Source organism: Theropithecus gelada, chromosome 17 (genome assembly GCF_003255815.1).
Source record: "Theropithecus gelada isolate Dixy chromosome 17, Tgel_1.0, whole genome shotgun sequence".
NCBI classification, from domain to species: domain Eukaryota; kingdom Metazoa; phylum Chordata; class Mammalia; order Primates; family Cercopithecidae; genus Theropithecus; species Theropithecus gelada.
The window spans coordinates 81946608-81973915 of NC_037685.1; the positions used below are offsets into that span (position 1 = coordinate 81946608).

A 27308-nucleotide genomic window follows, 5' to 3' on the forward strand; every position below is an offset into this window, starting at 1 on the left:
TCATAACCAGGATACAAGAGAAGAGTGTTCAGGGCAAGATGGTTGAACTGAGTCTCGGAGCTTGGTGGTGGGCAGGGACACCATCTGTGTTGACCCTGCAGATACTAAACATATCTGAGGTGGTTAGTGGAAAAACTACTCAACACTAATGGCAAAGCTTCTCTTTTTTGCTTACCCTTGTGATCAAGTGGGGTTTTAGATCTCCCCATGATCTCGTCCTCTGTGGCATTCAAGTTCTGGATCAAAAAGTATGTGGTCATTTTCCCTTTACCTTTCACTTCGATTTCACCCCTCTCAGTGATTTCAAACCCTTGATTTTTTAAGGCACTGCACAGAGAAAAAAAAAATGCATCAGACATCAAAGATTGTGGGTCTGTAACTCAAGAGTTGGCTACAATGCAAAGGGCTACTCAAGAGGAAAAGTCCAGGACACAGGACACACAACAGCAGAGGAGGGAGGATCCCAGACATCAGCCTGCTAAAATGGGACAGAGGCCGTGGGGAAAGTGAGGATGAGATATTCTGAACAGGATGCCACAGGCCAAAAGAGAGCACAGGGACCCACCAGAACCCTCCCAAACCCTGCCATCAATTTTCCTCCCTCCAGCTCACCCCTCATCTGGGCATCTCTCACGTTTCTACACACCATGCTGTCAGTGCCCGTGGTTCTGCCACGTAAGGCTCTTGGGTATCAGTACTCTTCCTTCCATCTTCCCCAAGTGCACCATATACCCCACGCTTGCTACTATGCTCATCCTAACTACCCAAGCTTTCTCCACCATAATTTCTGTCTGCAGAGGAACTGAAGAGGAGGACTATAGGGTAGGGACCATGAAAAGAGACAGAGCTACAGAGTAATTACAAAATGTTTTCCTGTTTATTTATTTACTGGCCACCAAGTGATGTTGGAGAAAAGCCAAAGAACCACTCAAACCAACGAGGATTCAAATTCATGACCACCTACCTCAGCAGTCCATCAAGCCTTCCCTTGTCCTTGGACAGGTTGGTAGAGAGTTCAGACCTTCACCACACTCCTCATGTGCCTCCATTTGGCATCTGCTCCCCTCACTTTTATGCTGGTGGCTGTGCCTCCTACTTTATGCCCTGATTCATCTAGAAAATTACATTAATTACAAGTGAGAGCCTGTGACTTCTCACCCCATGACCACATCATCCTGTCCCCCAATCTCTGAGGATGAGGTATCTTTCTTGTCCAGGGGCTCCTCACACATGCCCCCTTCCCACCACCTCTGGGCCTTGCTCCATTGGCCACCCCACCCTTATCTTCAGCTCCCACTCCATTTGCCTTTCTCCTTCTGCTTTTCAGTGTGCTTATGTCTCTTCCATCCTAAACAGAAGCAAACAAACAGCCTCTCACCTGCTTTAATCCCATAAAATTTTCTCTTCTTTTTATTCTTCAGCCCAATGTCTATCCCACCATTCTACTACAAAGACTTTTGAGAATGTCCCCAAAACCTCTAGTGAGTATTTTTCCATCCTTATTACTACAATTGACACTTTTGTTCAATTCCTCCTTCCTACAGTCATCCACAAGAGTGCTTCTCACCCTGAACTCTCCTGGTCCTTTCTGACTATTTGTTCTCCGGTCTCTTCCCTGGGCTCGTCTTCCTTCTATGCCACTTAAATGTTGGTTCTGCACAGGATTCCTTTCTTTTCCCACTGTTCTTTGCATACTGCATCCTTCCCTGGGTTGATCCCATCAACTCTCATGACTTTAATTACCACCTATATGTTGCTTACTCCAAGTCTGGATCTTGAACAACTCAACTCCAAACTTCATCCATTCATTTTGTGGTACCTCTAGCTGAGTGTTCCACAGTTCCTTTGAACCCAATGTATCCAACCTGAACTCATTGTCTGCCCCTGTGATCTGGGATACTTCTCATTTGTCCCATTGCAGATGGGGGGGCCACCATTCAAGCCCTAGTCACCCAGAATGGAGACCTGGGCTCCTCCCTTCTTCTCCTCCCCCATTTCTAACTAGTTTAGCTGGTTTTATTTTCCCCCATATTCCTACCACTAATGTTCTGATTCAGATCAAACTCCTAACAGGTCTCATCTATCTCATTTTTTGGTCCTCAAATATGTCCTTTCAGGGTCTCTAGAGTGGTCAGTGTCAAATAGGACCCTGACCCTGTCACTGTCTTCAACCTCACACTCCTTGGGGGCTTTTCCTCACCTATGGCATAGGGCCCTTGCCCTTCAGCAAGCCATGTGCAGCTCTCATCACTCCTGTCTCATATTTTCCAATACAGAAAAGCTCAGGTGTTTATAGTTCTCTGCACCTCTTCTACATGTGAGCCTGTACCTGCTTTTTACTTCCAATACCCCAATTTTGGCTAAATTTTACTCTGGAACTCCTTTTTCAAGATTCAGCTCAGGAATCTCCTTCCCGAAGTCCTTTTTTATTACTGGGTCAAGCACCCTTGTCTGGGCTCTCATGGCACCCTCTGTGACTCCCTTGGGGATAAGAGTGCAGCAGTTAAAGGGAGGACTGTGAACCCTGACTTCGTGGGCTGCATGTAGGCTATTCTCCTTCCTAGCCTACCTGGTCCTGAGGCAAATGATTAACCTTTTTGTGCCTTTTCTTTCATGTACATAATAATAATGTATCTTCACAGAGCTGTTGCAACTGTAAATGAATTAACATATGAAAGAATTTAGAATAGAATGTGGCCTATTGTAAGTGCTCAAGAAACTGTATAGTTTTATGCACATATTTATCATTGTACTCCTCTCACTTTAAAAATAATTAACTGCAACTTTTCTTTTTTCTTCTGCTAGACCAAAGGTCAGCACCCTTTTTATATAAAAGACCAGAGAGTAAATATTTTAGACTTTGTACATCATATGGTCTCTGTTGCAGTGATTCAACTCTGCCTTTGTAGCATGACATCAGCCATAGACAATATGTAAATGAAAGCGCATGGCTGTGTTCCAAGAAAACTTTATTTACAAAAATGAGCAGCAGACTAGATTTGGTCTGTGGGGTAATAATTTGCTGTTCTCTGAACTAAACTACATGCTCCTTGAGAGTAAAAACTGTGTTACAGTTAGTTAGAAGCACAAGAAAATTTATTGTCTGCCACAATATCTTCTGAAAGCCATTGAGACATGGAAGAAAAAGCACGAGTTTCCTCCACTACCCCGTCCCATGGCTGCTAGGCACTCTATAAGTTCTGGAAAGAGGGAGGGACAAAGGAAGGCATGAATAAATGGAAGGCTACCTGTAGGCTGTGGGGCTGAGGTGCACTTTGTTGGGAAGCCCATGACTTTCCATCCTAGAAGCTGTGTTCACAGTGTCACCAAACAAGCAGTACTGTGGCATCTTATCTCCTACAACACCTGCTAAGACTGGTCCAATGTGGATCCCCACTCTGATCTGTACAGAGAGAGCATCACTGAAAAGAGACCATCTAATACTCTTGCTTTTATTTGCAAGTTGAGATATAATTTACATAAAATTTTTAAAAAACAGATAGTAAAGTGTTTAGGTCCCTGAGTTTTGACAAGTGCTTATATCCCTGTAACCACCAGCCAAAATAAAATGTAAACTAGTTCCATTACCTCGCAAAATTATCTTGTGCACTTTCTAGTTAAGCTCTCTCCCCATCTTCTTCAGCAGAGATGACTACATTCTCATTTCTTTTTTCTCTTTTTTTTTTTTTTTTTTTGAGATGGAGTTTCACTCTTGTTGCCCAGGCTGGAGTGCAGTGGTGCGATCTCAGCTCACTGCAAACTCCGCCTCCCGGGTTCAAGCAATTCTCCTGCCTCAGCCTCCAGAGTAGCTGAGATTACAGGCGCCCGCCACCACGTTCGACTAATTTTTGTATTTTTATTAGAGATGGGGTTTCACCATGTTGGCCAGCTGGCCGGGTTGGTCTTGAACTCCTGAACTCAGGTGATCCACCTGCCTAATCTTCCCAAAGTGCTGGGAAAATAGGCATGAGCTACTGCACCCGGCCTTTTGTGTTTATTTTACCAAAGAATGATTTGCCTGTTCTAGAACATCACATACGTACAATCATATAGTATAAACTGCTTTTTATCTGGTTTCATTTACTCAACATAATGTTTTGAGATTCATCTATATTGTCTTACATATCAGTAGTTCATTATTTTTATCACTGAATAGTATTCTATTGTAAGAATACACCACATTCATTATCCAGTCTCCTTTTCATGAACATTTAGATTATTTTTCAGTTTGAATCTATTAAAATTAAGGCTGCTATAAGCATTTCTGTACAGATATTTTTGTAGACACGTTTTCCTTTCTCTTAAGTAAATACCTAGAAGTGGAATTTCTGAGTCACAAGGTAGATACATAATTTTATTTTTTAACAAAACAAACAAAAAAACTACCCAGCAATTCTCCAAAGTTGTTTTACTGTTTTACATTTCTATCAGCAACGCAACACTTTCAGATGCTCCCATTTTCACCATCGTTTGGTCTTCTCCAGGGTGTGAAATGATATCTCGCTGTGGTTTTAATTTGCTTTAAATTGGTGACTAATGATGTTAAGCACATTGTCACATACACATTGGCTGTTCACATATTTTCTTTGGTAAAGTCTGTCCAATTTTTTGCCTGTTATAAAAATTGAGCTGTGTGTCTTTTATTGTTAATGTGTATGAGTTGTATACATATATGTATGTATTACGAATATTTTTATCAGTCTGTGGGTTTGTGTGTTTATTTTCTTTAATAAGCAGAATTTTTTAATTTTGATGAATGTATTCATCTGCTTAGGCTGCCATAGCAAAATACCATAGATTGTGTAGCTTAAACCATGGAAATTATTTCTCACAATTCTGGAGCATGGAAGGCCAAGATCAAGCTGTGAGCAGGGTTGGTTTCTCCTGAGGCCTCTCTGCTTGGCTTGTAGATTGTCCACCTTTTTGCTGTGTCCTCACATGGTCCTTCCTCTGTGCACATGCATTCTTGGCGTCTCTTTATATCCAAATTTCATCTTCTTATACAGACATCAGGCACATTGCATGAGGGCTCACTCTTAAGGCCTCATTTTACTCAGTAAAGGCCCTAGCTGTTCTGAGGTACTGAGTACTAGAGTTTCAAAATAAGAATTTTGGGTAGGACACAATTCAGCCTGTAACAACGAAATTTATCATTTTTTTCCCCCTTCATGGTGAGTGCTTTCTGTGTCCTATCTAAAAAAAAAAAAAAAAATCATTTGTGCCAAAGTCATGATGCTATTCTTTATTTCCATCAAGAGGCTTTATGATTCTAGATTTTATGTTTAGATTTGTGACACATATCAAAAGATCTTTTTGTATATGGGGTGAGGTAGAAGTGAGGTACATTTTTTCTTTCCATATGATATTCAGTGGTACCAGAATCCTTTTTTTAAAAACAGGTTGCCTTCCCCACTCAATTGTTTGATGACTTGGTCAAAAATCAATGGACTAAACATCAGTCTATGTCTGGACACTCTGTGCTGCTCCAGTGGTCTCTTTTTCTGCTCTTCTCCCAATCTAACTCTATTTTTTTACTGTTGCTTTAGAATAAGTCTTAAAATTAGTTGTGTACATCCTCCAATTTTGTTATTTTCTAAGATTGTTCGGGTTAGTCTAGGTTCTTTACACTTCCACATAAATTTTTAAATTAACCTATGACTATTTTCTAAGAAGCTTGCAGGGATTTTGTTTGGTATTCTGCTGAATCGATACATCAATTTGGGGAAAACAGACAGCTTAAATATATTGAGTTTTCCAATGAATATGGTGTATGTCTCCATTTAATTAGGTCGTCTTTAATTTCCCTAAGCAATATCTTGTAGTTTTAAACATAGAGGTCATGTATATCTGTTGTTAGATTTATTCCTAGAAATTTAAATAATTTTATTTTCTTTTTATTTCATGTTTCAATTTTTTTGTCCTTAGCATATAAAAATTTAAATAATTTTCCTGTATTTATGCTATGACCTTGCTAAACTCATTTATTAGACCTTGTAGTTTCCTGTAGTTTGTATAAGATTTTCTAGGTGAACCATTATTTGTTCTGTGAATAATGATAATTTTATTTCTTCATTCATTTCCAAACTTAATGTCTTATATTTATTCTTCTTGCCTTAGTGCACTGGGTAGGGTTTTTGGTATACTTAACTAGAAGTGGTTGTCTTTGTATTTATTCTGCTTGGGTTTGCTGAGCTTTGGATATGTGCATTGATATCCTTCATGTTGAAAAATTCTTATTATCTCTTGAAATATTTCTTCTTACCCATTCTCACTCTGTTCTCATTCTAGCATTTCAGTTACGTATATAGGAGTCCATTTGACATTGTCCTACAGATATAGAGTGTCTTGCTCCCCTTTTTCACTCTGTTTTCTTCTTTGAGTTTCAGTTTGGATGATTTCTATTTCTCTGTCTTCAAATTCCCTCATTGTTTTCTCTATTGTGTCTAGTCTTTGTTAAGCCCATAAAATTAATTCTTTATTTCTGATTTCTGAGATCATAGTTTTCTATTAGATATAGATATAGATGTAAATATAGATAGTATGTATGTATTTCCCGTATCTTCACACTTGTTTTGCCTCTTCTAGACTCTTTAAAATATTTATCAGACTTATTTTAAAAATTCTATCTGATAATTCCAACATCTAGGCTATTTTTGGACCTGCTTCTATTGACTATTTTCTCTATTGGCTATCCACTATATTACCATTTTCTTGATTCTTCTTGCATCTCATATTTTTTATTATTTAATTGAATGATCCATATTGTGGGTGAAAATACAGTAGAGACTGAAGTAGATAACATTTATCCCCCAGAAAATGTTACATCCCTTCAGAATTAGGCTGCTGGAATGGGGAGTAATCTAATCCATATTTGAGTTGGGTCAGGGCTTTTCTGGAAATAATGGTAGATTCCATGCACCACAGGTTTCAAATATTATGAAGGCTGAATCAGAACTTTCAGTACAGCAGAACTTAGAATCTGAGCACCAGCAAGGCTCTGAGGACCTTGAGTGCTGTACAGCCCATCCACCAGCTTTTGGAGTTGTAGGAGATCTCCTTCTGCAGTACAGTCCAACAGTGAGATTTTCAGAAGTCTCTTTGCTCTTCAGTCCCACCCTGGCTCTCTGCACTTTGGGAAAATTTTCTCTGCCATTCCTCCTTGCCCTCAGACTTCAAAAGGTCATTGTAGTGTACTTGGTGAAGATGAAGAGTACTTCAGTTGGATTTCTCTCGGTTATCTTACTCTAACATTAGCCTTTAATGGGCCACCATTTTGCATTTGGGAAAGGCCCCAAACACCTCAGGGACTCGGGAGTTCTCTCAGCTCTCCTCTCCTGTCCTAGTCTTTGGCTGACTAACCCGCCACACTTGGCCTATGAGGAAGAGTTGGTAGATGGGTCCAGACTCTGTGTCTGCTGCTCTCTGGCATTGTAACCTGTTGTTTCAGCCCTGTGACCATTAAAAACCAACTAAAATTTAGACGGGCTTATCCCTACCCTCACCTCTGCAAGATTACTTCTTCTGCTGCCCTGCCAGGATTGAATGCAATTATGAGGGTCTTCTCTTTGAAAGGGTTTGTTACTACCTGGAATTTAGTTTACTTTGATTCCTTTGCTTTCTGGTGGGGAATAAAAATAAAAATTAAAAATTAAAAACTACTAGCATGGGAGCAACAGTCTCTTGCAGCTTTCTACATCCTAATCAGATTGCTTGTTGTTTTTACTTGCTAGATTTTCTTCTCCTTGAAATAAAATTATAACTTCCTCTAGAAAAAGAGGATTCTCTGAACCCTTCAAGGCACCTAGTAATACTGTCTCATACATGGACAGATCTCAGTAAATGTATATTAAAGCTATATGAATAAAATAATAGGATATCTCAGTGCAAAATAATTTTTAAAATGTAGAAATGGCAGCACAATTCTGTTAAGAGAGAAAGTGTTTCCAGTTCTTTCACCTACATCCTCGGATAAACCCATATGATATGCTCTTTCTGGTGGATATTTAATGATGCTCCTAATTATGTCCATATTCTTACCTTGGAATTGCTAACATCTTTTCCTGTTTTTTTCTTGGTAAATCCACCTTGAGTGTTTCCCAGAATTCACTGTCTATTTCATTCTTATTGGTATAGCATTATTTTCATCTCTAGTGCTATGCCCCTTTCATACACACATGCACACACACACACACGTGTGCACACACACACTCACACACGCACACACGTGCATGCACACATGCGCATGCACACACGCACACACACACACGTGCACGTACGCACACACGCACACACACACTACACTTTCCATTTTTATTTTTATTTTTTCACCAGTGACTTATACAAGGGTCCCTTAACTGAAACATTTATCTCTTATCTAATGTTCTTATATCTCTTCCCTCATTACCTCCCATCCTGATTTTTTATTTATTACATTGGATTTTTATTCCACTGATGCACACGGTGTTTGCAATGAGTCATTATGGCAGCTGTCTTGTTCTTGTGACTATCTAAGGCCAGCTTCTACTTAGAAGACTACAGTGAATGCTGTAGCCATGAGCTGCACTGCTTAATGCTGTAGCCATGAGCTGCACTGCACTGGTCAGAGTAAGTGCAGCACATTTTCAGACTCTCCTGTAAAAAGGTTATAATGTGGAAAAATCATAGTCCATCTTATAATTGGCTTTATTTTGAATTGACTCGTTTATTTTGAATTTCTGATATTAGCAAGAGAAGGATCTAGAAATCAAAGGCAGACGGACGCCACTCTCAGCCATCCCAGGAGCATTAGGATCTGCTGAGCCAGCGGAGGAGGACATTCATTTTTCATCTCCAAAACTGTTCAACTTTTAGAGTGTGAACAAACTTCCAGACTTGGAAACATACTTTTCTGTGAGAAAGGCGAGCAGATGTCTCGCTAGTGGCCACGTGGTGGAAGGAAAGCCATTCTGAATATCTTATGGCATCACGGTGCCTGGCCTGCTGACTGCAGGCAGCTTCACACCTCAGTCTGAGTTCTGAACCTGTCAGATGGCATGTTGGAGACACAATTTCATAAGCAGGAAAAGTTGGCTGCTCAGTAAACCTGAACCACTTGTTGAAATGCTTGAACAAAAAAGCAGGAATTATAAATGAGCTGGGTTTTAAGATGGATTGAGCCCTGCTAGATAAATAGGAAGAACTGCTCAGCACTGTCCTAAATTACTGACAAAGGAAGCTTACAGTCGATTGTAGGAAAACCTTGAGCACTACAGCCTCCTCTGAAATTCGAGAAAAGTTGAGACTATAGTAGCCTTCGGAATATCTCTATTAGGAACATATGCAAGCGAAGAAAAGGACTAGGATACATTACCCATTTTAATGACAGCAACTTACCCAGTAATCACCTAAGCACATAAGCAGAAGTTTACTTTTGTGTGTGAGATGTTTGGCATTAAGCCAAGTACTCAGTCACCCTCTACCTGGATGGGTTCTCCAGTAACAGGATTCATCACTTCCTTTGCAGAAATTCTCATCCCCAAGGCAAAATTAGCCACTCTTTGAGCATGGCTTCCAGTAGGCACTGGTACTCCTTCTACCACCATATATGCATCTCCTATTGTTTCTACCTGTCAGGAAAAAAAAAAATAGGTATTCAGAGGGTTTCCTTCATGCACTAAACATGTCACTATGCTTTTTTTCATTTTGCATATATTGACAAAGGGACTATATTAAAGCTGGTGATTGATTCTTTGCTAAGGGTATGAGGAGCATGAGGGAGGAAGTGAGAAGGAAAAGGACTCAGGAAACAACCATAAAAGAGCCAAAAGGCCTTTCTGCTTTGGGTGGAAACAAATTCCAGAGAAGAGGAAGGTCCTGGGGTAGTCATGTGATGCTATATATGAGATAACACATTGTTTGGATTCGACTTTCTGCTGAATTTAGGAGTAGGAGAACGATGCTCTAGGGCAACAGTGTTTGCCCTTCAAGGGCACCAGAGTGCCATCTTAGCACTGAGTATTGTAAAAAGAATTCCTAAAAACTAGAATTCCTAAAATACTTCCCATTCCCTTTCAGCTCTTATTCTGACCCCATACTCATCCACACCAAACCCCAGACCAGTGAAGACAGAGGCAAAGGAAGACTTAGAATCAAGCACTTGCCCTGCGTGAGCACACTGTGTAACACCCCACACTGCACAGACGCTTACTTTATAGACGGCGTGCACACTGGTTAATCTGTCAAACTTGGAGTACATGGAGTTCAGCATGTTCACTATGTGTATAGGTTCACAGGCAGCACAGATGTCAGTAAATGTCACCACATCGCTGAAAAGAATCGTGCAGCTTTTAAATTCTCCTACAACAGAAACAAGGTATCAGTGAGAACCAAGGAGATAGACTAAGAAGTTCATGAATTCTGGATTCAGAGGCCCTTTGAGAATCAAACCTGCCTGTGGCTTGTGGGAAAAGGAGCCAGACACCATTCCCCATTCAGCATCACTCAGCAAACGTTTACTGAGTGCTCGCTGCAAGCTAGTCACACTAGGAGAATCATATCACAGGGGGCAAGCAGACCAGGCCCTCGCCCCCAAGGAGCCCGCAGTCGAATGAAGGAGACAGAAAAGTGAACAAATGCTTCTAGTAAGATGCAACCAGTGCTGTGGGAGGACAGAAAGGGTCCCTAGTAAGTGGACCAAGCAGAGCCTGAGCTACAGGAGACATGGGGACAGGGCCGACAGAGACTGGTCACTGTGAAGTGGTAGCTCCCCGTCTTTGTATGGCAGGGAAGCTACCTTGTCCTTAACACTTGTTTGTAAGTCATACCCCTGATTCCACCTTGGCCCCCATTCATGCTAACTTCCACATAGAAACCAGATGCCCTGTTTAAGTCAGATCTCCCATTCTTCAATCTCCAATCTTTCATGATTCCATCACACTGAGAGTGCAACCCAGGCCTGACCATGGCCTACAGAGGAGACACCCCACCTCTGTCCCTGCCACCTCTCTGACCCTATGTCCTTCCGGCTCCCTCCACTCTGGCCACACTGGCCTCATGGGGTTTCTCCAACATGCCAAGTGCCTCCTGCCTTCGGGCTTCTACACCTAAAAAAAGAGGTGTTTCCTCTGCCTGACAGTTTTCTCAAATATCTACAGGGCCTGTTACTCACATTTCAAATGTAACCAACTCAGTGAGAATTCTCTTGACCACCCTGTATAAAATAGCCCCTAGACTGGCTATCCTCTTAGCTTGATTGCAGTCCACCCACTCCATACACATATGATATATATATATGAGACAGAGTCTCACTCTGTCACCCAGGCTAGAGTGCAGTGGCACGATCTCGGCTCACTGCAACCTCTGCCTCTTGGGTTCAAGCAAATCTCCTGCCTCAGCCTCCCGAGTAGCTGGGCTGTCCTACCGGCACACACTACCATGCCCGGCTAATTTTTTGTATTTTTAGTAGAGACACGATTTCACTATGTTGCCCAGGTTGGTCTCAAACTCCTCAGCTGAGGCAATCCATCAGCCCAGCCTCCCAAAGTGCTGGGATTACAGGTGTGAACCACTGCGCCCGGCCCGATATTTTGTATGGAATGGTTTATTTGGTCTTTGTCTACCTCTGCATTAGAATACAAAGCTCCATGAGATGGGAGACTGTCAGTTTAGATCTCTGCTGTATCCCAAGCACGTAAAGCAGGGCCTGGCACATAGTAGATGCTCAATAAATATTAAGTGAGTGAATCAATGACTCCTTGAACGCAGCTGGGTGCCTTCTTTGTTAAGTTAAGCCTCTAATTGTAATTCCCCCTTCGTGAAACTTTCTCTTCTCCTTGGCTTCTGGCCTATCATCCTCTCTTCATATTCCTCCTAGCTTTCTGATCTCCTTGTTTTATATCTTTCCTTGGCTTCTCAACCTTCTTAAGTACTAGATGTTCCCTGAACAGTAATACTCCACTCTCTTCTCACTTCCTGTCCTCTAGGTGATCTTATCCACCATTCACAGAGTCTATGATTAACCCCGCCCACATTGCAATAACTCCCAGATGTATAGCTCCATGTCACAATGTTCCCTTGAGCTCTCACTAAGATTCCTACCTCTGATCATCCTATGTGGAGTATCCCACAGACATCTCCAGCTCAGTGGTTCTAAAATGGACCTTATCACTCTCCCCCAACCCTGCTCTTCTTTCTGGCCCTGTCTTAGGATAAATCATCCCATTTTTCCATGCAAGAAGCCTCAGACCCATGCCTGCCCCCTCTGTCTTACCGTCCCCATCTGGTCAGTGGGGAAATCCTGCTGATTCTTCCTCAGGCTGCCCTAGTTCAGGCCTCTACCATCAATCAGCTGCGCCCTTACGGGCTTTCAGCCCCACCTCACGCATTCACTACACTGCAGCCCAAATCAGATTCATAAAACTCATCATGTCACTTCCATAATAAGAGAAGAAACTTCAATGAATTCTCACTGCCTACAAAATAAAAGCATTTCCTTTTCCTTAATAGTCCAGATTAATCACTGCATACCTGAACCTCACCCTACCCACTCAGCCTCACCAGACCCCACTTTTCCACATACCCCATGCTCTGGGAACGTGCCCCATGGTATTTATTTGCACATTGCCTTACCTTTGCTCTCACTAGCCCATTCTCCAGAAATGCCTTTTTCCTCTTTGCTTGCTGAAATTCAGCCTCAAGGCCCAACTCAACTGTCACATACTTTTAAGAGGTGTCTCCACAACCCCAACCCGCCCCCTATCTCTTTCTCTCCTGACATCTCTTTATTATTAATTTTCTTGTCCCTGTGTTACCATAGCACCTTATGTGATGGAAAGAGTATGGATTTTGAAGTTAGATGGCCTTAACACAGTTGCTTTCCAGCTCTTTCACTTATCAGCTGTGCTGAATGTCAATTTGCTCAGCAATATGGTATGGACAATACCTCCCTCATAGAAATGTTGAGAAAATTTAATGAAACAGCACATGTAAAATGTCTAACACGGATCCTGGCACAATAATTTCTCCTTAATGCAGATTAATTTCTTTTCCATTGGTCATTTCTACATCCATTAATTTATTCTGCATATATCTATCAAACTCACAAGTCTGTAAACTCCTCTGTGTCCCCAGATCTGGAACAGCACCCTAGCACAGAGTAAGTTCACCAGGCGTGTCTGGTGAATGAACACAGTCCCGTGACAAATGGAAAGTGAGTTCAGGGTAAACACGGCATCCCTGCCTCCATAAATAGTATACTGTCCCAGAATGATCCTCAGAGGAACGCTGTGATTTAACCGGTGTGCGAGTGTATTATTTTTAGTTACAGTTAAGAACCCTACTCATTGTCACTGAGTAATGAGGCCAGTCTCAGGGTACATCCTTGCATTCTTAGAGAACCTAATGTGTGTGTAGTTGACAACCATTTTTATAGAATTCATGTTTTACTCCTGTATTATTTTTATTATTATCAATGTAGAGAGAACAAAGCTGAGAATATACAGGTGGAATAATTATCCCAAGATCATGTCACTTACAAGTGACAGAACCAGAATTCAAAACCACTCTGTCTGGCTTCAAAACCTGTGGCCCTGACCACTAAGACATACCACCTTCTGCTCAGAGGTCCCCGTGCAGGAGAGGGTGCCTTACCTGCAGACACCTTTTTGCCCTCCCTCAACTGGTTGGCCACATGTTTGGGCAGCATGGCATAAAGCAAGGTCTCTGTTTTGTTCTTTTCAGTGGCCACGTGCTTGGAGAGGACCCGTAGCTCTTCCTTCTTCTTCATTTCCAGCTGGTTGCACAACTCTATCTTAGCCAGCCGCTGCTGGTTCAGGAGGATGAGATCCCTGGTGGTGTCATCGGGTCGATGTCAGAAAGATGCATATTGAGTCTTCCAGCTCGTACAGGCTGCGGAGCTTCAGAGAGCACAGGTACACCATGCACTGCATGGACTCCATCCAGATCATCTGGCCTTGCCATCATGGAGAGAAATGCAACAATATTGTATGTCACCAGTAGGGGCTGAGACGAGCTCGCTGGACAACCAATCATCTCCCACACTGTGTGCTTCTAGTCACTGCACAGTCACGCTCCTTCTCTTTTACCCAAAGTCCATGAGACCTTATTCATCTCCCCTCTTTCCCCAGCAGCTCTGTCCATTGCCTCCATTGAAGTGGCTCCCATCTGTCAAGGGCCTCCATGCTACTGATACCAACACAAGTTTCTTGGATTTTTCTTTACTCAGCCCTTCTGCTGTTTGATGATGTTAACCAGACCCTCCTTCCTGAAATCTCACTTCCTAGGACTTCTCTGCACTGCTTTCTCTCTGAGATGTCCCCTAATTCTTTGAATTTTATTTACATTATTTTAATCTCATTCCTTAAACGCTAGTGTTCCTGAGGGTTCTGTCTTGGTATTCTCGTTTAGCATCACACAGCTGCATCCTACACCATGCTGACTGAATCTGAATTTCCAGAGAAATCTTGCTTCCTGAACTCAATATGTGTATTTCTTTAAAAATAGATATGTTTGTTGTTATTGTAAAAGCAGTACACATTCATTGCAGAAAACAAAAAAAAGTGAAAGAAAATAGTAAAAATCACCCACAATCACACCACATGGATAATTACTGTTAATATTTTGTAGTACATCTTTGTTTTACAAAAAAGATGTACATGGCATCTTCTTTTCATAATCTGAATTTTTCACTTAAAATATATAACATATTCTTTCATAGTATTAAATGTAGATATGCATCTTAATTTTTGCTGGTTACCTTGCTCATACTATTAAATAATAAGTTAGTATTGATTATGTTATATCTAGCTTATCATTGTATAAACAACATTGTGATGAATAAGCTTGAGGCAGTCTTTGTGTATAATCATGGCTAGTTAGTTTGTTAAAAGATGTATTCTTAGACACGGGTTACTTAGACAAAGAATATGCTCATTTTTAAGGCTTTTGATACATATTGCCAAAATACCCTCTAGGATGATTGTGACAATTAATAACTCCATGAACAGTGTTTTTATTTTTCTTCTGTTCTCCCTATCAGGTGTCTTGTTCATGGATATCTGAACTGAACTCATCTTCAATCCCCTCCACAAATCTTCTCTTTCTATTAGTTCTTTCATTACATATGTAGTTAGTCCCTACGATGAGCTAGGCATACCATTTTAAGCATTGAGGATACAGCAGTAACTCAAACTGACAAAAATCCCTGCCTCAAGACATTATATCATGTCTTTTTTTCAGTTAATTGCACCTTCATCACCCAGTTACCCAAGCAAGGAAGCTAATAATTATCCCAATGATTCTCTTCCACCCCCCACATCAGGTCACCAAGTCCTGCCTTAATTATCTTGTGAGTTTATCCTCCAAATGCCACCCCAGTGCCACTGCCACAGTTCAGCACCTTAGAGCTTCTTTCCTGCACTCCAGAAGCAGCCTCTGTCTGGCCTCCCAGGATCCATTTTCTCTACACTCTGACCCATCCTTCACACACCTCCAGAGTGATCATTCTAAAATCAAATCTGATAATGGCAGACACTTCAACATGTTTCCAGCTGCAGGATAGAGTTCAAATCCTCATCTTGCCAGCCTCCTCTCCCATCACTCCACTCTACATCTCACTCAGGCTCCCAGAACATGTCATTCTCCTGTCAGACATCCCCCCAGCTCTGCCTGTGCTTATCCCTGGAATACCTAATCATCCCTCTAATAGAAAGATAGCTCAAAATGTGTGCCCTTTCATGGCATATACAAAAATTTGCTCAAAATGAATCAAAGACCTAAATGTAAGAGCTAAAACTATAAAACTCTTAAAAGAAAACATAGAAGAAAAGTTTCATAACATCAGATTTGGCAACAATTTCTTGGATATGACACCAAAATCACTGGCAACAAAAGAGAAAATAGATAAATTGGATTTCATCAAAATTAAAATCTTTTGTGCATCAAAGGACACAACCAACAGTGAAAAGGTAACACACAGAATACATTTGCAGATTATATATCTGATAAGAGGTTAATATTCAGAATGTATAAGAAATTCCTACAACTCAACCACAAAAGCAAACAACCCAATTAAAAATGGACAGAAGACTTGAATAGACATTTTTCTAAAGAATAGGTAGAAATGGCCATTAAAGATTCTCAATATCAATAATTATTAGAGAAACACAAATCAAAAGCACAATGAGAACACAATCAAAAGCACAACTTCACACCCATTAAGATGGCTACTATTTTTTTAAAAGCAGACAATAAGTGTTCGTGAGGATGTGGAGAAACTGGAACACTCATCCATTTTGATGGGAATGTAACATAGAGCAGCCACTATGAAAATCAGTATGGAAGTTCCTAATTTTAATAAATTAAAAATAGAATTACCACAAAATCCAGCAATGCCACTTTTGGATATATATTCCAAATAAATGATGGCAGGGACTCAAAGAGACATTCACACACCCACCCTTATAGTAGTAGTATTATTCACAATAGCAAAGTTGTGGAAGAAACCCAAGTGTCCATTGATGGGTGAATGGATACAGAAAATGTTGTATATTCATACAATGGAATATTATTCAGCCTTAAAAAGGCAGGAAGTTCGGACACATGCTACATTATGGATGAACTTTAAAGACATTATGCTAATTGAAATAGGCCAGTCACAAAAGGACAGGTACTGTATTATTCCACTTATATAAGGTATCTAGACTTGTCAAATTCATAGGAACAGAAGGTAGAATGCTGGTTGCCAGGGAATTGAGGAAGGACAAATGAGTTATTGCTTAATAGGTAGAGTTTCAGTTTTGCACAATATGAAAAAAGTTCTGGAGATAGATGGTAGTGAAGGTAGTACGACATGTGAATGTGCTTAATATCAATGAATTGTACATTTAAAAATTATTAAAATGGTAAATTTTGTTATGTAAATTTTGCTCAATTAAAAACAAAATGTGTGCCCTACTAACAGTGAATTAGATGATCATGTTACTACATAAAATACAGACATTAATTTAATACCAGTAATACCTCATGCATTCTGAAAATTTTGGTAACATCAGAATTTTGTAATTACATAATGTATATAATTTTATAATTATGTATGTAACTATATTACATATATAGTTTACGTCTAAACCAGAGACGGTTGAGGAAATAAAATACATTCTTTACAAATCAAGTCAAGTGGAAAGGTCAGAAAAAAGAAAATGTGTTCTCAACGTAGCCCCTATCCCACTTTTTAGGAAATTGGAAAACTTTGCGTCTTCCCTTTCTGATCAATCTCTCAAACAGGCAGGGAGCAACAGGAAAGGAGTGAGTGATTACCTCGAAATTTGAGTGTGGTCTGACTTTACCATGCTACAGGCATCATTTCTTTTTGTGTCTTCAGGACAAATTGACTGTTGATAAATTTGCAGATGCTGAAAATGTTGAAGGTAACTTGAGGATGAATGATGGAGAAATACTCATCCAGTTGAATCTTCTGGGTTTGGAGTCCTGGCACGTAACTTCTGAATGATCACTCCAGCTTGCTTTACCTGTAGCTATCCACAGAAGACAGATATAAGACAGGAATAGAAGGCGACCCCCCTCCCCATAAACTTCCCCTTGGAAATAACGTTCTAGCCATGTTCTGTGGCTCACTGTCGGGAAAGGGGGTCAGTAATGGAATCAACATCATGGAAGTAATAATTTTTTTTGAAACAATCAAATCTATGCTAATGTCTGAAAGAGAAAAGAATAGTATGACAGTGCTCAGAGGCTTATTTCTGACTAAAGAGAAATGAGGTTACAGCTCTCTATGGGGCTAATAGTTCCTCCCTAGCTCTGAGACAACTCTCTCTCTCTCTCTCTCTCTCTCTCTCTCTCTCTCTCTCTCTATCATTTGCTAATGAAGAAACTAGCAAATTCTATAGCATTGGATCTATTACCCAGGTCTGGATGAAGAAATTCATCAGAGAGGTGGGGAGATGCCTTTCACTGCTATCACCAGTGAACACACAGAAGGAGGAAGTAAAATAGGTGTCCTTTTAATGAGTTCCTAATCAATTCAGTTGACATATATTTTATCCATGGAAATGGATTAACAATCAAACTTAAATAGTTATGCTCACAACTCTCACAGAGCAGTGGCTTGAGTTAGCATGACCCTTTCCCCATGTTCAAGATGCAGAATGTGAAGCTGGGTGGGATGGAGACATACCTGGTGGCCACAAGGATGGGAAGAATTCACGGGTAGAATTCCACCCTGTCATTGCTACTGATTGTGTTCTGCTGTCTGTTTATGTAGTGAATTTTAGTGTCACTTCCTTTTCCCCTTTTTTCTAATGGTAAACTTTCCCATGCTTTTACTAGTTCAAACCTCCCTTTCTACCCTATCAAGAAGCTCCTGCGTTCTGGATTCTGGAGGATACCACAATACGAAAAGGAAATCAATAGTCCTGCCAGGGTAGAGCCTAGTCTCCCAAGTCCTGGGGATTTCTCAGGGACTTGAAAATCTCCACTGTTCATGAAGGACTATAAATCATGCTCACTTCCCTGGCTTAGCCCCAGTCCCAAACTATTTAGGGAAGAGTCTCTTACTGATTCATCAAATACAATGTGGAAAGGAAAAGTGTTGCAGAATGTCTTCTCTTCAATCCAGAGTCTCTCAGGATAAATGGGCTCAAAGGCATTCATGAGATGCCCTGGACGTAGAGAAAGTGCTGATGAGAAGCAGCTCCTGCCGCCACCCTTGCACAGAGCAGAGCTCAGGATAGGGATAGTATCTTAAGTGTTTCACAAGCAAAGTGCAATCCTACTTCTTTTGCATGGGCTCCCTCAGCATCTCCAGATGGCCATGGCAATTCTTCTTCCAAATTAAAACAAACAGAAAACTTGCTACCAGGTTGAGAAGCCCTTCTGCCCCCTGCCAAGTTTCTGCCTGCCGCTGAAGAGTTTCTGGGCCAATTGAGTACGTCTCGCCATGAACACAGAGTCGGCATTGAAATGGTGACAGCCAGACAATGAGCCAGCAGAGCAGAGCGTGTGCTCCGGGCCCTGCATCAGGGACATTTGCCATGGAGCTTTTTAGACTGACAGTTTTGGGTGGCACGTGAAAATTTAACCAACAGTCCTATTTGGCAGGGGGTAGAGATTCGAAATGGAGCCTTTTTGATATGAAAATCTCCTAGACAAAGGATGTCAATTGCATGTTTGACTCACTTGCCATGGCTTGAAGGACGCAAAATGCAGCCCTTTGAGCCCTGCAGACCTTCTCCCAGATGCGTGTCACCTGGCCCATTGAGCCGTGACACAGAGCACCCTAACTCCCTTCTCCCAGTGGATCAGAGCCCTTATTCAGACTCAGGCGTTAGGTGCTAATCGTTAGACCGGCTCAGTGCCCACAGGGCTACCTTAGCAAGCCTAATGCCTGCATTTTGCAAATGAGAAGATGGAGACTCTTGTCCAGGGTCACACAGCTCCTTAGGCACAGAGCCAGAAACTTGCTTTCTTGGCTCTTGATCTAGTGGCCTTGCTGGGTGACTAAGGTTGTTATCCATAGATCTCCAGTCCAGAAATGTGTCCAAATGGAGAAGGCCTGACTGCAGAGGAGGAGCTCTGGAAAATTCATTGTTCCTGATGGCACATCAGTGCTCATCTTCCTTCTCTCCACCCATCACCTGTTGGGAGTGATTCCAATTGTGTCTCCAAAAACTTTTTCTTAGGACAGGAGAGACGATGTCTCCATGTGACCCAGCACAAATAATGAGAGGCAATGGAAGGACAATAAGAGTCTGGCATTTTAAAGTTAAAAACCATGGCCGCCAAATCCAAGTGTTGCGGAAACTAGTGCCATGATAATCACAGAGGGCTTGGCCCCGTCAGTGTACACTGGCAGCTACTCCTGAGAATCAGGCAGTCTTTCTGATCTCAGAGCTGAGCTTGGGAGAACCACTCACTTACCTTTTCCAAACATGACTATGCTTCTCACAACATCCCAGTGGGATTTTTTCACAGGACAAGCAGAAACATTCAAATATTTCTTCTTTATTCTGAGGAAAGCTGCCTGGAGGGCCTGCAGATGGCAGGGAGATAGGCACCTGGTCACATGACTGGAGAAGCACAAACCCCATTTGCTGTGATGGGGTCCACCTTTAACTAAGGAACTGTGCCATGGCCAGAGGAACAGCATGAGGGCTTACAAGATCAATTCTACCAAGATTTTAGCGTTTCCGATATTTTTAAATCAAATTAGTCCTCATACTGTTTCTCTATCAAAGAAAGCCATAACTTTTTAGAAAATCTCAAGACAGAACTAAGATGCTATCTGGCAAGAAAATCATGCACGAACATTTCTTCCTGTGGTTGAAGATTCTGCAGTGAACAGACTCTGAGGTGGACTTTGAAAATACTCTAAGGAATCACAGACTAATCCTAATCTGAGTATTTTCACAAGCTATGGTCATGGAGAGCTGTTCACCTAATGCATGTGGTAACCTAAGCAGGTAATGGTCACCCTACCAGGTGCAACTGAGGTGGCCAAGTACAGGGTCTTGAGTTGACTCAGGACCTATGAATGGTTCCAGCTGCAGAAGTGGGCTCTGAAGACTGGAAAGATCAATTTATTTGAGGAGGATTGAAAAAAAAGCCATCAAGTTCAAATTTCAAATCCTTCATATGGTTATTCTTATAGGTGAACAATTTTCCAGGCTCAGGTACATTCCAGAATGCTTCCCAGTATATATCCACTTAACCTTAACCCAGCAATCCTCAACTGGGAATGATTTTATCCATTACCCCCACTATGCGGACACTTGGCAATGCCAGCAGACATTTCTTTTTCTTTCTTTCTTTCTTTCTTTTTTTTTTTTTTTGTGCCACAAATGAAGGGATGAGGTTCTACTAGTAGGAAAAGACCAGGGATGCTGCTAAGGACACTATAATGTAAAAGACACACTATCAACACCAAAGAATTATCTGGTTCAAAATGTCAGTTGTGTCAAAATTGAGAAGCTCTGCCTTAATTCCACTATTAGAAGGTCCAGTCAGTCTCCCATCCAAGCACTAACCAGGACCAACCTTGCTTAGCTTCCAAGATCAGTCATGTTCAGGGTGGTATAGCTATAGACACTCATAAGTGGGTGTTGAACAATGAGAACACATGGACACAGGGAGAGGAGAATCACACATTGAGGTCTGTCAGAGGATGGGGGACAAGGAGAGGGAGAGCATTAGGACAAATACCTAATGCATGTGGGGCTTAAAACCTAGATGACGGGTTGATAGGTGCAGCAAACCATCGTGACACATACATACCTATGTAATAAACCTGCACGTTCAAAACATGTAACCCAGAACTTAAAGGAAAATGTAAAAAACAAAAACAAAAAATTCAAAGGTCCAGTTGATTCTGTTGTTTGCATAGATTTTTCCAAGACTGATAGCTCTACTTAAGTGCAACTGTTCTTTCTAAAGGCATAGCAAACCCAGTACCTCTTGGTCTCTCTCGATGCCCTGACTGTCTTGTAGCCTTTTTGACTTTGCCTTTCTCGTCTTCCTGTAAGCCTTCAGAAACACAACACGCTCCTTCTTCCCTGTCCTCTCCACTTCTTCATTCATGTCAAGAATGTCCATGGTTACCTCAATGTCAAAGAAGTCTTTGGCCACAGCCTCAATGATACCTGCAGCAGAAGGACACCTATTGTTGAGGGATGGCCGAAGGCAATTTTATCAGCAAAAATCATAAAATAATCAAATTGTAAAACTTCTGATGAATATTCTGAAGTTCACCAAGCCCAGGCCCTGCTTTAAATCAGACATCAGCAACAACCAATTAAATAAAAATATGCAGAGACTGAAGTTATACATGTTTGGATACCAAATATATCCATGCCACTTTAATTTCTAGTTTGGCATCTATTCATTTGTTTGTTATTTCAGGTAGGCATTTAACTCATTAAACAAACAAATAAACCTAGAGATAATGTAAGCAAAATTCAGTTGTAAAAGATTTAAGGATCAAGTTTTTAAAAGTGTTCCTCTGGGCACTATCCCAGGGTTATATACAAAATACAGGGAAAGTGCCGGGCACGGTGGCTCATGCTTGTAATCCCAGCACTTTGGGAGGCCGAGGCGGGTGGATCATGAGGTCAGGGGATCGAGACCATCCTGGCTAATACAGCGAAACCCCATCTCTACTAAAAATACAAAAAATCAGCCAGGCACGGTGGCGGGCGCCTGTAGTCCCAGCTACACGGGAGGCTGAGGCAGGAGAATGGCGTGAACCCAGGAGGTGGAGCTTGCAGTGAACCGAGATCACTTCACTACACTCCAGCCTAGGGGGACAGAGCGAGACTCCATCTCAAAAAAAAAAAAAAAAACATATACATATATATATATATATACACACATATATATATATATATGGAAAGCATGCATGAAGATGTTCATGATAGCATTGTTTACAAAAGCAAAAGATTAGTATCAATGGAAAATTTAATAATAGGAGATTAGTTCAGATAATTACAATATGGAATATCATTCAGCCATTTAATATGTGGTTTTAAAGATTATGTGGAAACATGCTTTTTCTACAATGCTAAATGCAAATAAAGAGTTGATACAAAATAATATATGCAGAATTATCACAGCTATGTAAAAACCTGTATAATTTAAAATGTTGAAAGAAAAATACAAATTATTCATTTTTGTGGAATTTTGGGAACATTTTAAAAGCTCAAGGACTTTGGGAGCAGTGGTCAAGATGATATGAAGTCACACATTCTAAGAGAGTTTTAACTTCTTACCCGTAGCCAGCTATTAGCCATCCTGGAGAATCTGTGGGGAAACTTTCCTCACTTCAGAAGCTCCATAGCTCTGCAGTCAGCTAAGCCATTTCCATACCTGGTACAATATGGCACAGACCACTTCTATCTGAGTAGTAATGGAGAAACATGTTCCCATCTGCTCCTCTCTCCACACGAAACGATGGTGCATGCATCTCCTAATTAAAAGACACACATTTTCCCCAGTGGACACAAATTGTGTAAATTACGCTTTTGAGGCTTTGTGAAACAATAGTATTTATCCATTATATCCCAACCCTCTCTCCAATCACATAAAAATTCCCACTGTTTCTGCTCCTGTATGTCAGGAATTTTATACTATACCTACTATACTTTAAACAACCCTATATGGCAAGTAGTAGTTCCATGTTAAGAGGAAGAAACTGAGGCTCAGGGAAGGTAAACCTAGGTTAATGGTAGAACAACATTTGATTCCCAAATGAGCCTTTGCACCGTGCCATGCTGTTTCTACCCATATTCCAAAAGCAGCTATCTGCTGGTAACAGGAAGCCTTAGTGAGTTTCTGCCACACTTGGCCTGTGACCAAGTGACCATGGGCATCTTCACTTTCCAACACATCAGGGAATCAGAGAATTTGCAAGTAGAATTAAACCATTTCTTGTTCTGAAAGGATAATGTCATCTGTGATGTCAATTTGAACATTTAGAAAGTAGAACCTTCCGCCGGGCGCGGTGGGCTCGTGCCTGTAATCCCAGTCTCGGAGAGGCCGAGGCAGGCAGATCACGAGGTCAGGAGATCGAGACCATCCTGGCTAACACGGTGAAACCCCGTCTACTAAAAATATGAAAAAATTAGCTGGGCATGGTGGCACATGCCTGTAGTCCCAGCTACTCGGGAGGCTGAGGCAGGAGAATCGCTTGAACCCAGGAGGCGGAGGTTGCCATGAGCCGAGATGGCGCCACTGCACTCCAGCCTGGGTGACAGACAGAGCGATCTCAAAAAAAAAAAAAAAAGTAGAACCTTCAAGGATACATCAGAAGAGATCCCCTTTCTCCAGAAATGTTGACATTCAAGTACGTATCATTTCACAGTAAATGAGATGTATACCAGGAAAGAAGAATAGAGACTTTGCCTGGGGGAGTCTCTAGCTAGTTAGTAGACAGTTCAGTACTCTGGACACACAGCTTTTGGCCATGAGGGAATAGGTAAAGGAGATGGGTTCCTTCCAAGATCTTTGTCGTCTTCCATGGTGAAAGGTTGTTAGTTAAAATGGGGTTCTTTTTTTTCCCCAAATTCTTTTTTTTTTTTTTTTTTTTTTTTTAGATAGGATCACACTCTGTTGCCCAGGCTGGAATGCAGTGGCACGATCACGGCTCACTGCAGCCTCTGCTGCCTAGGCTCAAGTGATCTTTCCACCTCAGGCTTCTGAGTAGCTGGGATTACAGGCAGGCCACCACCATGCCCAGCTACTTTTTTTTTTTTTTTTTTTTTTTTTTTTGTGGAGATGGGGGCTTTGCTGCATTGCCCAGGCTGGTCTCAAACTCCTAGGCTCAAATGATCTTGTCCACCTCGGCTTCCAAAAGTGCTAAGATTACAGGCATTAGACACCATGCCCAGCCCTCAAATACTATTTTTTTTTATAATTCCAAAAGTGTGTACCTAGAGAAAGTATATATATTTATTTGTATGTATGTGTGTTTACATCTTGACAAAATGTAAAGAGTAGTTGAGGCAGCACATATAGAAAGCATCAATAAAATAGGAAATTAACAGTTAATTTAAAAATTATATCCAAATCCTACATAGTGAAAATAAAGTAACAGAATACAGAGGCCTGAAAGAAAGTCCACGTGATCCTGTTTCATGCCCCTCACTCCTTAGCCCCTGCCCAGAGACACTTCCAAAAGTTTGTGCTTTTAGTTCTTCTGGTCAATGTCACTAAGTCTCTAAATAATATAGTTATTTCTTGTACTTTTATACTTTCATTTCTTATACTTTTATTTCTTGCTTCAAATAGGGCTTTTTAAAAGTGGAGAATCAGGGCAAAGAATAACAGAATAAAAAAAAATTTTCCTAAAGAGACAATCTATAATACTTTGCCCAGAATAAAGCACTGTATAGCTGTTAGGTAACATTGCAGAACAGAATAGAAAGCCCAGAAATAAGGCTGTACACCTAAAGCCGTGTGATATTTGACATGTGTGGGTTTGGATCCAGCTCAGCCACCATGCCTGGGTGATTTGGGGACAGTTACTTGACCTTTCTGGACCTCAGTTTTCTCATCTGCATAATAGGAAAAATAAGACTGCCAACTCTAATGGCATCAGGAAGATAAGTCAATGTTGACACATTACTTAGCCCAACACCTGCTTCATAATTAGCACTCAATAAAGGTTAGCTAAAGCATAAGAAGATTAAAGGCTCAGTTATAACCAGAAATGTATGCCTCAAAGGCACTGCCAAATTATTAGACAGACACAAAAAAAGTGAACATTATCTTAATTTGTTATTTTTGCCTGAAGAGACAATCTATAATACTTTGCCCAGAATAAAGCACTATATACCTGTTAGGTATCATTGCATGTATCTTCTTCCAACTTGTATATTATAATATTTAAATATTTTATTTATCTCATTATATGCAAAATGTCCTCAAATACCACCAGAGAAGTTCTATTCTATTGCTTCTGTAGCATCACTTATAAGTGAGAGCTAAACATTGAATATACATGAACATAAAGATGGCAACAACAGACACCGGGGACTACTAGAGGAGGGAGGAAGGGATGGGGGTCGAGGGTTGAAAAACTATTGGGTACTATGCTCACTACCTGGGTGTCAGGATGAATCATACCCAAACCTCAGCATCATGCCATATACCCATGTAAAAAGCCTGCGTATGTACCCTCTGAGTCTTTTTCAAAAAATTGAAATTATAAAAAAGCAAAGAAAAAAGATCATAGAATAAAAAATATATGCATTATAAAAAATATTAAAAGGGCCTAACTGTATTTCTTTATATCCTGATTGTTGTGCTTTAGCTAAGAAATTGAAAGGAGGTTGTCATGCAAATTATCATAATTATTAAACTGGCCACATTGAACAGAGAGAAAAGAAAGGGGTAGGTATAGAGTTATTATTTATTTATGGAAAGCTGATTTTTCTGGACTGATTACATCTTATCTCTTGTAATCCACATATTGCTATGAGGTAGGTTATTTTTTTTCCTACTTATTTCTTTTTGTCTCTGTTTGTGTCCAATACCTTAAAAAGTGCTTGATACATACTCTCACTCAATAAATATTGGTCACCCAATAAATATTATTAAATAAAATACATTGAGATTCAGAGACGGCAACTAACTTGCCAGAATCGCACAGCTGTTAAGTTGTAGAGCCAGTGGGACAGCCTCGTGGGCCCATCTGACCCCATAAGCAGGGCTCTTTCCACGCCCTCTACCCTTGAGTAGTTCACATGATAACAATAGGACAGGCCTGGCTATTCATGCCCAACTATGCATGACTCGTAATTGAAGTCAGTTAAGGCTTCCAAGCCTCTGATTCCTTATACGAAAAATGGAGAAAATAATACTTTTCCCATGTATCGTCTATGGGGAGTGTAAGGGTTGCTGAGGCTTTTTAACATCCACAATCCCATTTTGTTCCCATGACAACCCCGAAAGGGTGGATATGAACACCAGTATAGAAATGGTGAAGGAAGATCTCGGTGAAGTATAAAGGCCCTAAAATTAAGCTATTTTCTCTAAAGTAATAAACTATTATTATGATATATATAAATGCTCTTTCACCTTTTCTTGTCTAAAAAATAAAAGAGAAAATAGATGTTTGAATTTCTAGTGATCTCTACAAACAAGAAACCCAAGGAAAGAACTCCAGGAGGGCATATCCCGGTAGGGAAATTAGTTTCCTAACACCTCAGTCGGTCACCCATGGGTTAATCAGAGTTGGATGGTTTCTGATTCTGGCTCTTAGCCCTGTCAAATCTTCAAATCTTCCCTTCTGATACATGAATAACATGAATCTGGCTGCATATGCAATTTATCAGCTCCATCCTGGCCAGGAAACCTTAGGAGAGCTTTTGCAAATGCACTGAAACCTGACTGTTTTCCAGCCCTTGTTCCAATTGTAATCAGTCTCCAGGATTTACTTCCAAATCAACACCACACCCTATCTGAAAAGGCCATCCCTTCGGTTTTTGTGAGCCAGTTTATAAAAGTGGCCAGCAGGTGTTTCTTTTTCATTCTCTTCCAAAAAGAACTCCCGGGCCCACCAATACCAGGTACCAAGGATTCTGCAGGTGGGAGGGTTCTCCTACAACTGCACCTCCGTAGGGGGAGGCAGGAGCTGGCCCAGGACTGCCACAGTATTTGCTTCCTCTTGGGCAGCCAAGACCAGACTCAAGTGGCCTTACCTGATAAGAGATTGCCAGGTAACTGTGGCGGGCATCCAGGTTTTCAATAAACTCCATGAGATTTCCTCCCGGTGTCCGTAGCATCCTGTCACAGCCAGACAT

At 41.0% G+C, this 27308-nt stretch overlaps 1 protein-coding gene across 1 annotated transcript; it reads right to left on the reverse strand.

Moving 5' to 3' along the window:
- On the reverse strand, positions 1–27308 carry LOC112610985 (guanylate cyclase soluble subunit beta-2-like). The gene is given in 15 exon segments (XM_025364670.1): positions 1–95; positions 176–327; positions 3249–3403; positions 9459–9605; positions 10187–10335; positions 13627–13842; positions 13845–13868; positions 13871–13948; positions 17314–17494; positions 17496–17531; positions 18571–18674; positions 19933–20044; positions 21463–21650; positions 22873–22972; positions 27207–27308. Coding segments are annotated over 15 exon segments (1839 nt in total).